The sequence below is a fragment of the Trematomus bernacchii genome, unplaced genomic scaffold (genome assembly GCF_902827165.1).
Source record: "Trematomus bernacchii unplaced genomic scaffold, fTreBer1.1, whole genome shotgun sequence".
In the NCBI taxonomy this organism is placed as follows: Eukaryota; Metazoa; Chordata; class Actinopteri; order Perciformes; family Nototheniidae; genus Trematomus; species Trematomus bernacchii.
In genome coordinates, this window is record NW_022987668.1 from 1,682,338 (window position 1) to 1,694,515 (window position 12,178).

General features: G+C 39.9%; 1 protein-coding gene across 2 annotated transcripts in view; it reads left to right on the top strand.

The window, feature by feature from the left end:
• Positions 1-12,178, top strand: part of LOC117487208 (bone morphogenetic protein receptor type-1A-like) — a 50,441-nt gene that overhangs the window by 20,031 nt on the left and 18,232 nt on the right. For both annotated transcript variants that reach the window (XM_034135878.1, XM_034135879.1), the window contains exon 3: positions 10,871-11,124. In XM_034135878.1, coding sequence (XP_033991769.1) covers positions 11,058-11,124 — 67 coding nt within the window. In that variant the 5' untranslated portion in view covers positions 10,871-11,057. The remainder of the gene's footprint in view (positions 1-10,870; positions 11,125-12,178) is intronic.

The following is a 12,178-nucleotide window of genomic DNA, read 5'->3' on the forward strand; positions in this document are numbered from 1 at the left end:
AGAACAAAAAATGACTGACAGGAGGTGAGGGCGAAGAGGGCGGGGCTTAACAGTAAACTTCCTGTCTCTCTGAAAGAGGTGGCAGTTCTCACAGTCGCTATCAGTGCTAGGACTTCCTGTAGTGTGTGTTGGGTGTATTTTCCATTACCTGGTTCCCACAATTCAGCAACAGTTTAAGAAGGAAGGGAAGAAGAGGGGGTGGCTGGTGTTGATAAGCTGACAGACAACTTCAAGGCAGAAGATGGAAAACACAGGGCTCAGACTATTACTCAGACCACATCCACCCTATTAGGTTTTAAAACTCACAACTTGTGCTACGTTTTACTCCTTGCTTGCAAAGTCTTTAAAGTCGCGACGAGGGTCTTCTGGCGTTTTGGTGTGCTCAAAGTTGGTCCAAAGTTGTCAGAGCTGTGACTTCTCTGTGTGTTTATTTTCCGTTACCTGGTTCCCACAAATACAGCAACAGTATGACTATGGAAAGGGGGAAGGGGAAGAGGAGGGGGCTGGCGTTGATATGCAAAACGTTTCTTCAACTTCAAGAAGGATGATAAACACAGGGCTGAAGCATCGTTACTAATAGGCATACGTTTCGTTATGTTTAACACCCAATGTCGACACTTCTCCAGCGTTCATGAACAACTAAAGCTCAGACTTTTTGAATATGTTGCATTCAGTCTAGACTTTCTAAATCAGATTTTCTGATGATCACATTTGCGTCCTGATGAATAACGAGATACAGGTGTTGCTGAGCTTGTTGTCTCTACTAGGGATGGGGCATGATTTAACAGATTTTCAACAAGTTCATACAACCATATTTTTGTTTTTTTACAAGATGACAACTTTTTTTTGCCGGACCTTGCTGTAGGTCTTATGACCAGATCATAAGTCTTTATTAGTCTTTCAATGGGATTTGTTTTGTGTTACAGCAGCTAAGGTTCAATGCTCAAACAAGAGAAAGTAAAGAAAAGCAGGATGAGCACATTAATATGATGCATAAGTAAACCGTTACGACGCTAAATAAGGTGATGACTGAATAGTTTAATATAGATTATTGCATATATGATTTTGCTAAGAATTCACAGAATATAACGTTTTTGATATGTACCCCACCCTATATACTTTCAGCAGACGTATTTATATTGAATATTTTTTTTGTTTTATTAAAAAAAAAAAAAATTGTTATACATTAAAATAATAATACGTGGCGCTTGCGTCATCGTCACGGAGGAGCACACAGCCTCTGTGAGCGAGAGAGACAGAGAGAGAGCTAGAGAGAGCACACCTTTTATCTATTTAATATAGTTGTAAAAAATAAAGTAAGAAATCATTCCAATGTGTACTATAGGACAGTAAAAAGAAAAACAGTTTAAAAGGGGAGTGATTAGTGAAATATATGCATAAATAAAAAGAAAGAATACTAACTAGATAAGATAAGAATAAACAAGTTTAAATTATTTGTTATTGGTTGTGATCATATTCTAAAGATGTTTGGATTATTGAAAAGTATACAGCTCTCTTTCATATGAGTGTTGAGAGCTGTATCCATAAATTCATTTTGTGCTGAAAGTGCACCAGATTGATGCATTTAACTTCAACATTTAAAAAAGAAAATCCACCTGTAGAGCCTCAAGAGCCTTTCTTGTGCTGGCAGACACATAGAAACATATTGGCGGGGCGCACTTCGCACGCACACACACTAAAAAATTCCACGCGCTCCCATTTTGCTGGGCCCACGTGCCTTAGCACCGCTGCTATGACTCCATCCTAGGGGAAACACTGTACCCAATTCAAGGAACACTGAGTTACCAGCAAGAGCAGGAGCTGACTGGTTTAACTGGGAGCGTCTGCTCGGAGTGATTTATGATCCTAATTTCTTTTTTTATGGTCTTGAGTGTGTTTGTTTTATGGCTCAGTAGTGCCAGTGATGGATAGAAACGGGTCTAATTAAAATCACCTTCAGGGAACCACTTTGTAATATTTTATTACTTAATGACCGTGCGGCTCAAAGTCTGATTATCCGCAAGGGGCCGAGAAACACTGATAACCTTTTATTAATTAGTATTTATTAAGGCTGTACTGAATAGTTAGATGCCTCATGTATAATGATTGCATGTCTATTCATTGTGTTTAATGTTCATATTTTCCTCCGGATAAAGATTAGGCTAAACTAATGGTATTAGAATCTTACTATTCTCACAATTGGATTCTAGTGGTGGCTGCGTAGAATTATTTCCGACTCGTGTTATCTTATTTTTTCCAATATCTCAAAGTCCAAAAATCATCATTTTAAAAAAAGAGAAATCTATAAAAGTTTTTTTGGTTCACCAAATATCATCATATTCCATTTGTAAATGTTAATGGTACATTATCATTTCCAGTATTTGGTAATGTGGTGTTCCACAGAGATCACTGTTAAGACAACTACTACTACCATAATGTATGTGAAAGATATGAAATCTGGAGTTTATTGTGGCTTTTTCAGTGCAAAAGGCAGAAATGTACCATTAATCTATAAATTAGTTTCCTGATGCTTCATAACATATCAAATATATTGCCCATCGCATGTGAGAGAGTAGATAAATGAATGAATAATTAAGCAAAGTATCATCATTACTAAGACAATTCTATTTACGTTCAATTGTCAATTTAGGACTGTATTTTTGTAATTACATCTTTACATTGCATGCATGTACATGCTTCTAAAGTTACCATATCATGAGTTTCTGTCCTGTAATCAATTGTCTTAAAGATAATAGACATACAGATTATACATTAAAATTAAGAAATGCAATTATTCACAAGAAGCAAAGATCATTTGAAGGTCTATTCAAACTCCATAGTTACTTAAACCCCACTAGATGAAGAAAGACAGAGTCAGAGTTGTGGTTCAAGAATCATCTTGTAATGTTGTATTCAAGGCAAGTTTATTTATATAGCCCTTTTCAACACAAGGCAATTCAAAGTGCTTTAAACAAATGAAAGACATTGAGAGCATAAAACACATTAGAAACATTAAAAAGCAAAGATAATAAAACATGAATAACACAGGTACATGAATAAAAGTTACAGTGCAGTGTGAGATGTGAATAGTTCAATTAAAAGTAGCGGCAAAAAGAAAAGTCTTCAGCCTGGATTTAAAAGTAGTAAGAGTTTCAGCGGACCTGCAGGTTTCTGGTAGTTCAATTCAAGAAGAATTCATGGGATTAAATAAAGGATGTTGATGAAGATGCAGGGAGGAAGAGGCCGGGGGTATTCTGGGTATTCTTATGCTAATCCATCGCCGGGGATGAGGCGCAGAGCAGCCAAGCAAACAATGGCCGTGGAGCCAGAAAGTCTGGCTGCAGTCTCTCAGGCCCTGAAAGGCATGTCGGGCAGAGAGGCTGCTGCAGCACCCAGAGGCCTGCCTGCAAGGAGGGGCCCCTGGAGGGGAAGAGGGGAGGGAGAGAGGAGGAGGTGGAGGGAGAGAGGGAGAGGGAAGGGGCATCAAATGGAAATGGAGACTGGGGGAAGAAAAGACAGAAAGTCAAAAGAAAGGTGATTTAAGATCCTGGAAAGCAATGTGATAGGATGGAGAAAAAGAAATGCAAGAGTGGTGCAGGAATGAGTTCTTAAACCCTGAAAAAAGTCGGCATTTTACTACTTCCTGTTTCATCAGAATCAGAATACCTTTATTAGTCCCACAGAGGGGAAATGTACATTGTTACAGCAGAAAAGAGCCAAAGACAGCTTAATGTTACCTAAGGCGCATGCATAAAAAGATAAAAAAGAATTATAATTACTAAAAAGTAAAAACAAATCCTGTAACAGAGGATTTAGCAGCCAGGTATATATTGCACAGTTTTTAACGGCATATATATATATATATATATATATTGCACATATTGTACATTCATAGTCTGGATGCCAATGTGTTTTTGGTTAGACTCCGGAAATAAGGTCTGTGTTAAACACAAGCTGAAGAGATTTTAACGTTTTGCTCCGACATAAACAAATGTCAGTAAATAACTCACTGGCGAATTTAAAAACGGCTCTTAACAAGTGTTTAAATGAGACTACTAAATGTCATCTCACTGAACATTAGCCGCTTTCACACCAAGTACTTTGCCGTACTTAGTTCTCAGCACTTAGTTCCATGGAGGTACTAAGTGTTGGGAACTAAGAGCCGATCGCGTTCACACCGGAATAAGTTCCCTGAGGAAAGATTACGCAAATGAGCCGCTGACGCCACTTCTTCTTCTTCTGCTTTGGGTTTACTGGCAGGCCGCAAACAACTTCACGGCGTATACTGCCACCCGAAGTCCCCGGCCGGAAGTCCCCGGAGTTGGGGACTGGCTTCAGTAGAAGCTGCTGGGACTCCCAGCAGCTTCTACTGAAGCCTTCTGAGTAAATCGCCAGAACGCCAACGCCTCCTCATCTCCACCGCTCCCATGTTTTTTTTTGTGTTGCCATAAGTTATTCTCTCTCCGTTGGTGCGCGGGGCTAATGCTAATGCTAATGCAAGCAAATACAATGGCGGCTTCAAAAAACTTTTCTGAGTTTTACGGGGCGTGGTTTGCAATTCGCCCTGCCAATCAGAAATTGGTACTTTTTTTCTCCCCAGGAAAGTACCTGCTCTCTAGCAGGGACTAAAAATGGGGGAACAGTTCTCATGAACTAAGTTCTCTTTTTGGTGTGAACGCAAAATTCTAGGCACTATCGGAACTAAACGGGAAAAGTACGGGTAAAAGTACTCTGGTGTGAATGCGCCTATTAGCTGCCGTTAGCTTAGCGGTGGTAACGTGAAGTCATGTGACGTTAGCTTTTTTTTTTTTTTAAAGGAGTTTGGGGATTTATATTCATTGTTATGTAAATATTCAAGCCTAGGAAGCACTTTGTTCCTAGGCTTGAAAAATGCTATATAAATACAATTAATAACTAGGTGTTTTGGTCTATGTTGAGCTTTAACTTCATTTTCTTTAATGCTGAATGACTTATTTCCAGTAAACCCATGAGCACATCTCTGGGAGGGCTGCCAGTATTTCCTAAAAACTGACATTGCATTATTAATACCACTTACCTAAGCATTCATCATCTTTCCTCCCACACTTGATGCTTTCTGGGAATTTAGGTGCAGAAAGCCCCATCAAGTATGTACAAAAAAAAGGTTCCACTCAAAATTATGGACTAACGATTATTCAAAGTATAATAATCTTATTATTACAGATATATATGTTAAAATATATAAAAATGACTTGACCTATGTAAGTTATGTAGTTGAGTGATTATCCCAGATGTTTGAGAGACGTGTCATTTTGATGCTTTGAGTAGCGTGTAGCGTTTAGCGTTGTCTCCCAGAATAAACATTTGAGTGACTTTTTTATCCAGTTGTAAGACACCCTATTACAACACACTTTTTAGATCTTGATGCTTATTAACTCTTTATTTAACTGGATGATAGATTGTAGTCATCGCACGTCTGGGTCTTTATTTATCAGAGAAACATGTTGAGAAAATGTTAAGGAGAAAACTTGTTTTATTCACAGTTTTTACCACTTTTAACCAAAGGGAAGGAGAACTATGTTAAATATTCTGCTCTCCTTCAAAACCTCCTTAGCTGGATCAGAAGTTATCAGAGAAACTATGTGAACATCCGTTAGCCTTTAGCTCGTAGCCCAGTGTCCACCAGAGAAACTCAGATTTTTGAAGTAAAACTGCTTAATTCAGTGTTTGTTGGGGGCTTTTTTTTCAGCCGGTCTGTTTGTTTTTAGAGAGGAGAGGGAAAGACCTCTGTTAATAGTGCTGCTCTAGTGAAAACAATTACAAATAAATATAGTCCTTCTTTAGTTGTAGTTCTAAGAGATAGACCCCTAGCATCAGATAATGACATTAATTAGACTGGTAAGAAGCTTGGGATGAAACTAATACGTCAAAACAAACGTTTCTCTCTCCCTCATTACTACATTTATTTGTAGAGCTCAGGAGCTGCCGGTCCTCCAATCAAGTCTCTTGTGTCGTTTATTTAGTCTGCCGCCATTCTCCCAGAGCAGGAAGTGGAGGCGCATTAAGGATTGATTATTGATGTCTGGCCCCTCTTAATGCAGGAGGAATTGGGGAGGGGGAGAATATCAAGACATGGATTATTAATGCCTTGAGTGTCATTATCTAGTAGTTTAACAGCGCTTAGTGAAGTAAAGCTAGTAAATCACATGCAGGCACTGAAGCACTTTCCAAAACAAGCTGTCCTACATTTTGATTTCGTAAAATCTTTTTCCCAATAAACACACAACCTTTCCATAAGTTAGTTTTGTGTTGTAGGCCTTGGTTTGCGAACGTACAGCATTTTAGAGAAGTAGTTAAAGGAGAGGTGTCATGCTTTTCCGGTTATTACCCGTCCCCTTGTGTGTTATGAAGGTTTTTATGCATGTAAACGGTGTGCAGAGTCAAAACCCTCAAAGTACACCCTGTAGCGAGTAAAACTCTAACACAGAAAATACCTCCCCAAAACGCCTCGTTGGAGATACGTCACTGCCCATTTGAGTCTTCCATTTCGTTCCGGGTACGGCATGATGTCAAGCGGTACCCGGAACGAAATGGACCAATCCCGAAGAGCCGTTACGTTACGTCCGCGGAGCCGTTACGTTAAGCCCCCGCTGATTGGTCCAAATTGACCAATCCACGGCTTCCTCACACACACACACATCTGTGTGCAGGGAGCAGGCAGCTCAGCTGATTTCTCCTCCCTGGCTGCAGGCTGATAACAGACAGTTGGGATCGCGGCAAAATTCTCTCTGCAGACCCATTCTCACAGCGTTTATCAACCTTTTTCTTACTCAATATCAAGCCACACTTATTGTTTTTACTTCGGATGTGAGTTTGTGTGTGCTCAGGATGAATTTGGCTGTGTTTCGCTATGTATCCTAAACAAGGAAGCAACACCTCCACGGAGCTCAGCGCGATTCACAACGTCCCGACCAATCAGAGCACACTGTGCTCACAGGGAGGGTGGGGGCTGGAGCTTTGGGAGCTACAACGAGCCGTTAAAGGCAGAGAGTGAAATTCAGTGAATACAAGTAGTTTACAGAAATGCTGTATGAGAAACCAATGTGAGTTTGGAAAAATGCACAGTATAAATCTATTTTAGTATACCTCAACAATGGAATTATGATCAGTGGAAATGGCCATGACACCTCTCCTTTAAGTTATTTTTTTAAATGTCTTCCACAGTAAAAGAAGCATATTTCTAAAAGTAAATTTGATGTTTACTATTGATCCTAAAAAACTAATTGTGTCTGTAGTTGCAAAACAATATCAAGGGCTAAAAGTTGTCTCTTGTCAAACTGTAAAGTCACAAAGATGTTGGACGTTAGTATTGCAAAGTAGGTTTTTACATGCAAGAAAATTGCGTTGCTCTTTCTTGGTTTATAGACAAGAAACGTCATAAGAGAAAATTATAAGCAAGTACTGGAAAAATGGTTGGAAACCTATCAGTAATGATCCCAGAGGTGCTATATTTAAATATGTCATTTAGATTAAGTACATCTTATTTCAAAGAAAAGCAGAAAAAAACATTCTTGATGAATGACTGCTTCATACATTTTCAGTACAGTAGCTGATTATTTGAGTGTCAATCAACAAATTGATGAATCGTTTAAGCTCCACATAAAATTGAATACTTTACGTTCAAGTAATAGATTAACCAATAAGTCTCTGCAGTAGAATATCATGTTACATAATAGTTTTTTTATTGCTGGCTCTGCAGTCAAATGAAGTTATTATACCCAGTAGCTTTTTTTTTGTTTTTTAAGAGCTCTCTTTATTCTACAACTCTTTACACTCCGCTTGGGTTTCCATCTCTCCGAATTTCCCAGCATCCCCGGAGCGGTGTGACCTCAAATTCCTTCCCCTGAGGGGGCCGGTTTATGGCTCAGTGGTTCCCTATAAGGGCGGGTTTATTCTGCTCAGGTGGGGCCGCGGACAATACGCCCTTTCATTCCCCGTCCTCCAAGATTTTTATGTCCCGACGTCCAGGTATCCTGAGCAACGCCTGTTAGCTGAGGGACTCACTAAGGTGCAGATAAAGTGTCTCTGCAGGGAAAGGACACGGGTTCGAATCCCAAAGGAAGCGAGTCAGGAGGAGAAGTATAGAGTTGTTATCAGAATCAGGTTTATTACCAGGTAGGTTGACGCGTACGAGGAATTTGACTTGGTGTCGTATATACATAAAAATAAAACAAACATTTTAAAAACACAGATATGGAACTATCTTAAGAACATTATAATAACATTAAAAAATAAGGACAAATATAATAAAATAAAAGCTAAATAAAGCAGTATTTACATTGAATATTATATCAAAAGATCAAAATCAGGATTATTCAAATATATATATATTTTTTAATCCATGTTTTCTTTTGTGAGTAAGGGTCAGAATACCCCTACATTTAACATACAACATGTTGCATCTTTTTTTAAATGTTCCATACAATTGGATTATCTGTCTACCCTCTAGGGCTGCAGTTTATAAAAAAAAAACGAATTGTGATTCGTCTGGCCGATATTCTTGCGATATGATTGGTGTTACTAGAGGAAATTATCATTTATTTATTCACAGTCTCATTGAAATATCTAAAATAAAATCTATAAAATGAGGATCTGTTCCCAAAAGAGGTTATTTTATTCACTCTGGCAAATATGGTTTGTAGCTTAGGACAAATGACATGTATGAATTGACTCTGCAAATAACTGCATTTTGCTTTAGATGTGCATTGAGTATTTGATATCTGAAGAAGTCTACAGAAACAAGACACTAGTGCATTAAAAAAATCTGTTGCTGAGGGAAGAATGAGTTTGTTGTTTGACGGAGAAGCAGACCGAAGGATTTAGAGACAAGTTTGAACACGAGGAGGAGTGAACGTTACCCGACACCTAGAGGCTTTTTTTGTAGGGTTTGGAGAAACGTGCATTTTATCTCTCTTTCTCTGCGAGTTGACAGATGTAATCGTTTGTTGTCTTTGAGTGAGACTTTCTGTGTGAGTTTGAGTCTCCATGTCACTCACTAGCCATATATATATATATATATATGTGTGTGTGTGTGCGCCAGGCGTCTTGCCTTGTGTTTTCAAAGGGAAATTGATGTGTTGGGTGATTTAGGAAGGGTGTGCTTCCTGTCTTGGGGGCTCACAACAGACGGTCCTTCCTGAACCTGCCTCGTCTTGCCCTCCCTCGCTCTGTCTGAGTGTGTGTGAATGTGTGTATTTGTGTATGTGTGTGTTATCTCACCATCCTGCTGTTGTTGTCGGTCTCTAAATGGAGCAAAGAGCGACTAACAAACTCCAGTTTTTGTTGTGGCAGCGAGGTGAAAATATTTCCACTTTTCTGTTATCAACACACAGATCATTCACTCCCTCTCTCATATAAAAAAAAACACACACACCTTTGTTATGAAACCCAAAACTAACATGGCCTTTAAAAACGTAGTGCTGATCTCTTAAAAACTAAAGATTCAGTCGATACTAATACCTGTGCAGTTTAACAGATACCCAATTTGATACCAAATAAATTATTATAAGCATTTGCCTTTAGGGGTTATGCTTTTTATTTAATTATTTGCTTTTGATATAAAAACTACATTTTACAGGATTACATTTGAAAACATGATAACGTTATTTACTTTCGCCAAATACGAATAATTTGTCATTTAATTGGAACCTCCGTTAGCGTTAGCTGTTAGCTCCGTTATTTTCCCAAGCCCTGCTTCCCACTTCCCGCTCTCCTGCTGTTTTTAACACAGATTTTGTTGTTTATATTTAATGAATCAATACTTAGTTCAGTTTGTCTTCGATTGTAACTTCTAACATTCCTTTCAAATTAGTTGGGACCAAAATGTCCTCATATGGATTTTAGCTGGTAATTGGTCCTCACAAAGATGGCAAGACAAGCACACTCATACACACATTTTCCCTGTCTCACATCCCAATACGCTCCCCCGTATTCACTTTCAATAATACACACATGCACACTTACTCATGTACAGTGTGTGTGTGTGTGTGTGTGTGTGGGAGACTTTGTTCTCGGCCTCTTCAGCCAGAGATGTGTGAAAAGTGGGTCACAGGTCGGACCTCTTTGTCCCCTTCGGGCAAATTAAAAGTGACGGACACCGGCCACGCATCACCACTAATTCCCCCCTCCCCCCTCACACACACACACGCTCCATCCCTCTCGGCGCCTACTAATTGCGACATGCCGTTATCAGGGCCAGCGCCGGCAATTTGCAGAACATCCCGGGACAAATAATTTGGTAGTTAGTCGGACCGTCGGAGGCCAGTGTCGGGCCTTCAGGGGCCAACAGGTCACGGCACACTGAAGACAAGAGGGGGGGTGGGGGTCCTAACCTAACCAATGAGGGGTTGGCTTTCATTTTAGTGATGGGTTTACAACTCGAGGATGTAGATCAGGCGCACCTATGCAAAGAGGAGAGAGTGAGCCAAAAGTCATGATACTCAAAATGTAAGACAATATATCAATTCTAATATCAAGATATAACATTAAAATATTGCCCATCCCTGACTTAAATCTGTAATTATGTAATGTTATTAACAAGTGAGTGATCTAAATCAAATCAAATCAAAATGTATTATAGCCCCAAATCACAAGAAATGCCTCGAAGGGCTGTACAAAGCAAAAACAAAATACAAACGTCATAGCATAAAAATGATTACAACATTATACATCAACATAAGTATTGCCATGTGATAAAAGCATGTGACTGAAGTGATGGTTATGTTGAACGGAAACTAGGTGGTGGAAATCTATACTGTTATAAATACTGAATGCTGGTCCACTTGCTTTAATGTGTTCACTTACCTTGCATCTTCCTATTCTTCCTCTTTAGGGTTTTGGACCCAAAGAGCCAGTGAGACAGAAGAAGACCTGATATTGTGATATCTCCCATCATCCCTCCTCCTCCCTGAACTCCCGCTGAGGATTAAAGACTTTTATCTGGAGTTATCAGATCTCAGAAAGCTCCAGACTCCAGATTTCGGTTCAGGTCCAGCTTCAGTCTCAGGTTCTGCTGCAGGATGGCAGGTCCATCGCTCTGTCTGGCTGTCATGGCCGCCGCGCTCCTGCTGACCCTCAGAGCCGACGGTAAGACATTTTAATTCATTTCACATTGTATAAAAACATCAGAAAATGACCTCTCTTGGGAGTTTTTTGCTCTTTTAAAAAGGACTGTTGCTAAGAAGATGTTAAATCGTACTACAGAGGTTGTCGGGACATTAAACGTCATTTACACTTTAAAATAAATCCTAAAGTGTTGTTCACTTGTGAAGATTTTCCTGCAGAACAGAACATGTATCATAAACGCTTGTTTGTAATCCGCTGAGTAACTCATTAACCCTGCAGCTTGTTTTCAGTGAGATAAGCAGCACTTTAACATGAAAAGTAATTATGTTCCTCCTCTGTAATCACCGCCCTCCTCCCTGTGCACACAGATCTGTATCACAGCCCTTTTGTTAAAGCTGTGATTACGCGTCTATTGGCCGATAAAAGAGAGACTTTAACATGAACCTGTGGAAACAAAACAGAGGACAAATACAGTCAGAGACTTTTCCACTGCTTGATTTAGGCCCTAGCCACACGGTGACGAAACGGGTCGTATCCGCTACAGTTCTCTATCTTATAGACGGTTCGGCCACACGAGGCCGACAGGGAAACGCGGATAACGATAACGGGTCCCAAGGTGGGTAGATCTGCGGGCGCAACGCTCTGGGGGGCCAAACGGCTCCGTGATTACGCCCTATAAGATCATTTCCTGATAACGAAAATACTGACCGGCTGTCGGGAGAGGGGGAGGAAAAGAGAGACTCCGTGTATTATTCTTATATTCTTATATAGAGTCGTTATTCATTTGTTATTTATTGAGCTTTAAAACAAAGAAGACCTTTGACCGGCACTTTTATGATTTTGTCCGGAAGATTTAAACTTTAACGGACATGTTGACCGGCGGAAAAAAATTCTAACGGAAACTCTGCCGCACGGTCCCCTCGTCCCTTGGAAGAGGCGGAGAGGTGGGTGTTTTTCATCTGCTGGTGGACTACCGGGGAGATTTACAGCAGGAGCACACGCTTGCCTCGGGGAGGGAGAAAAAGCCTCTCCCCACCTCTGCTGCTAAATCCATCGCGGAGAATAAACAGTTGCA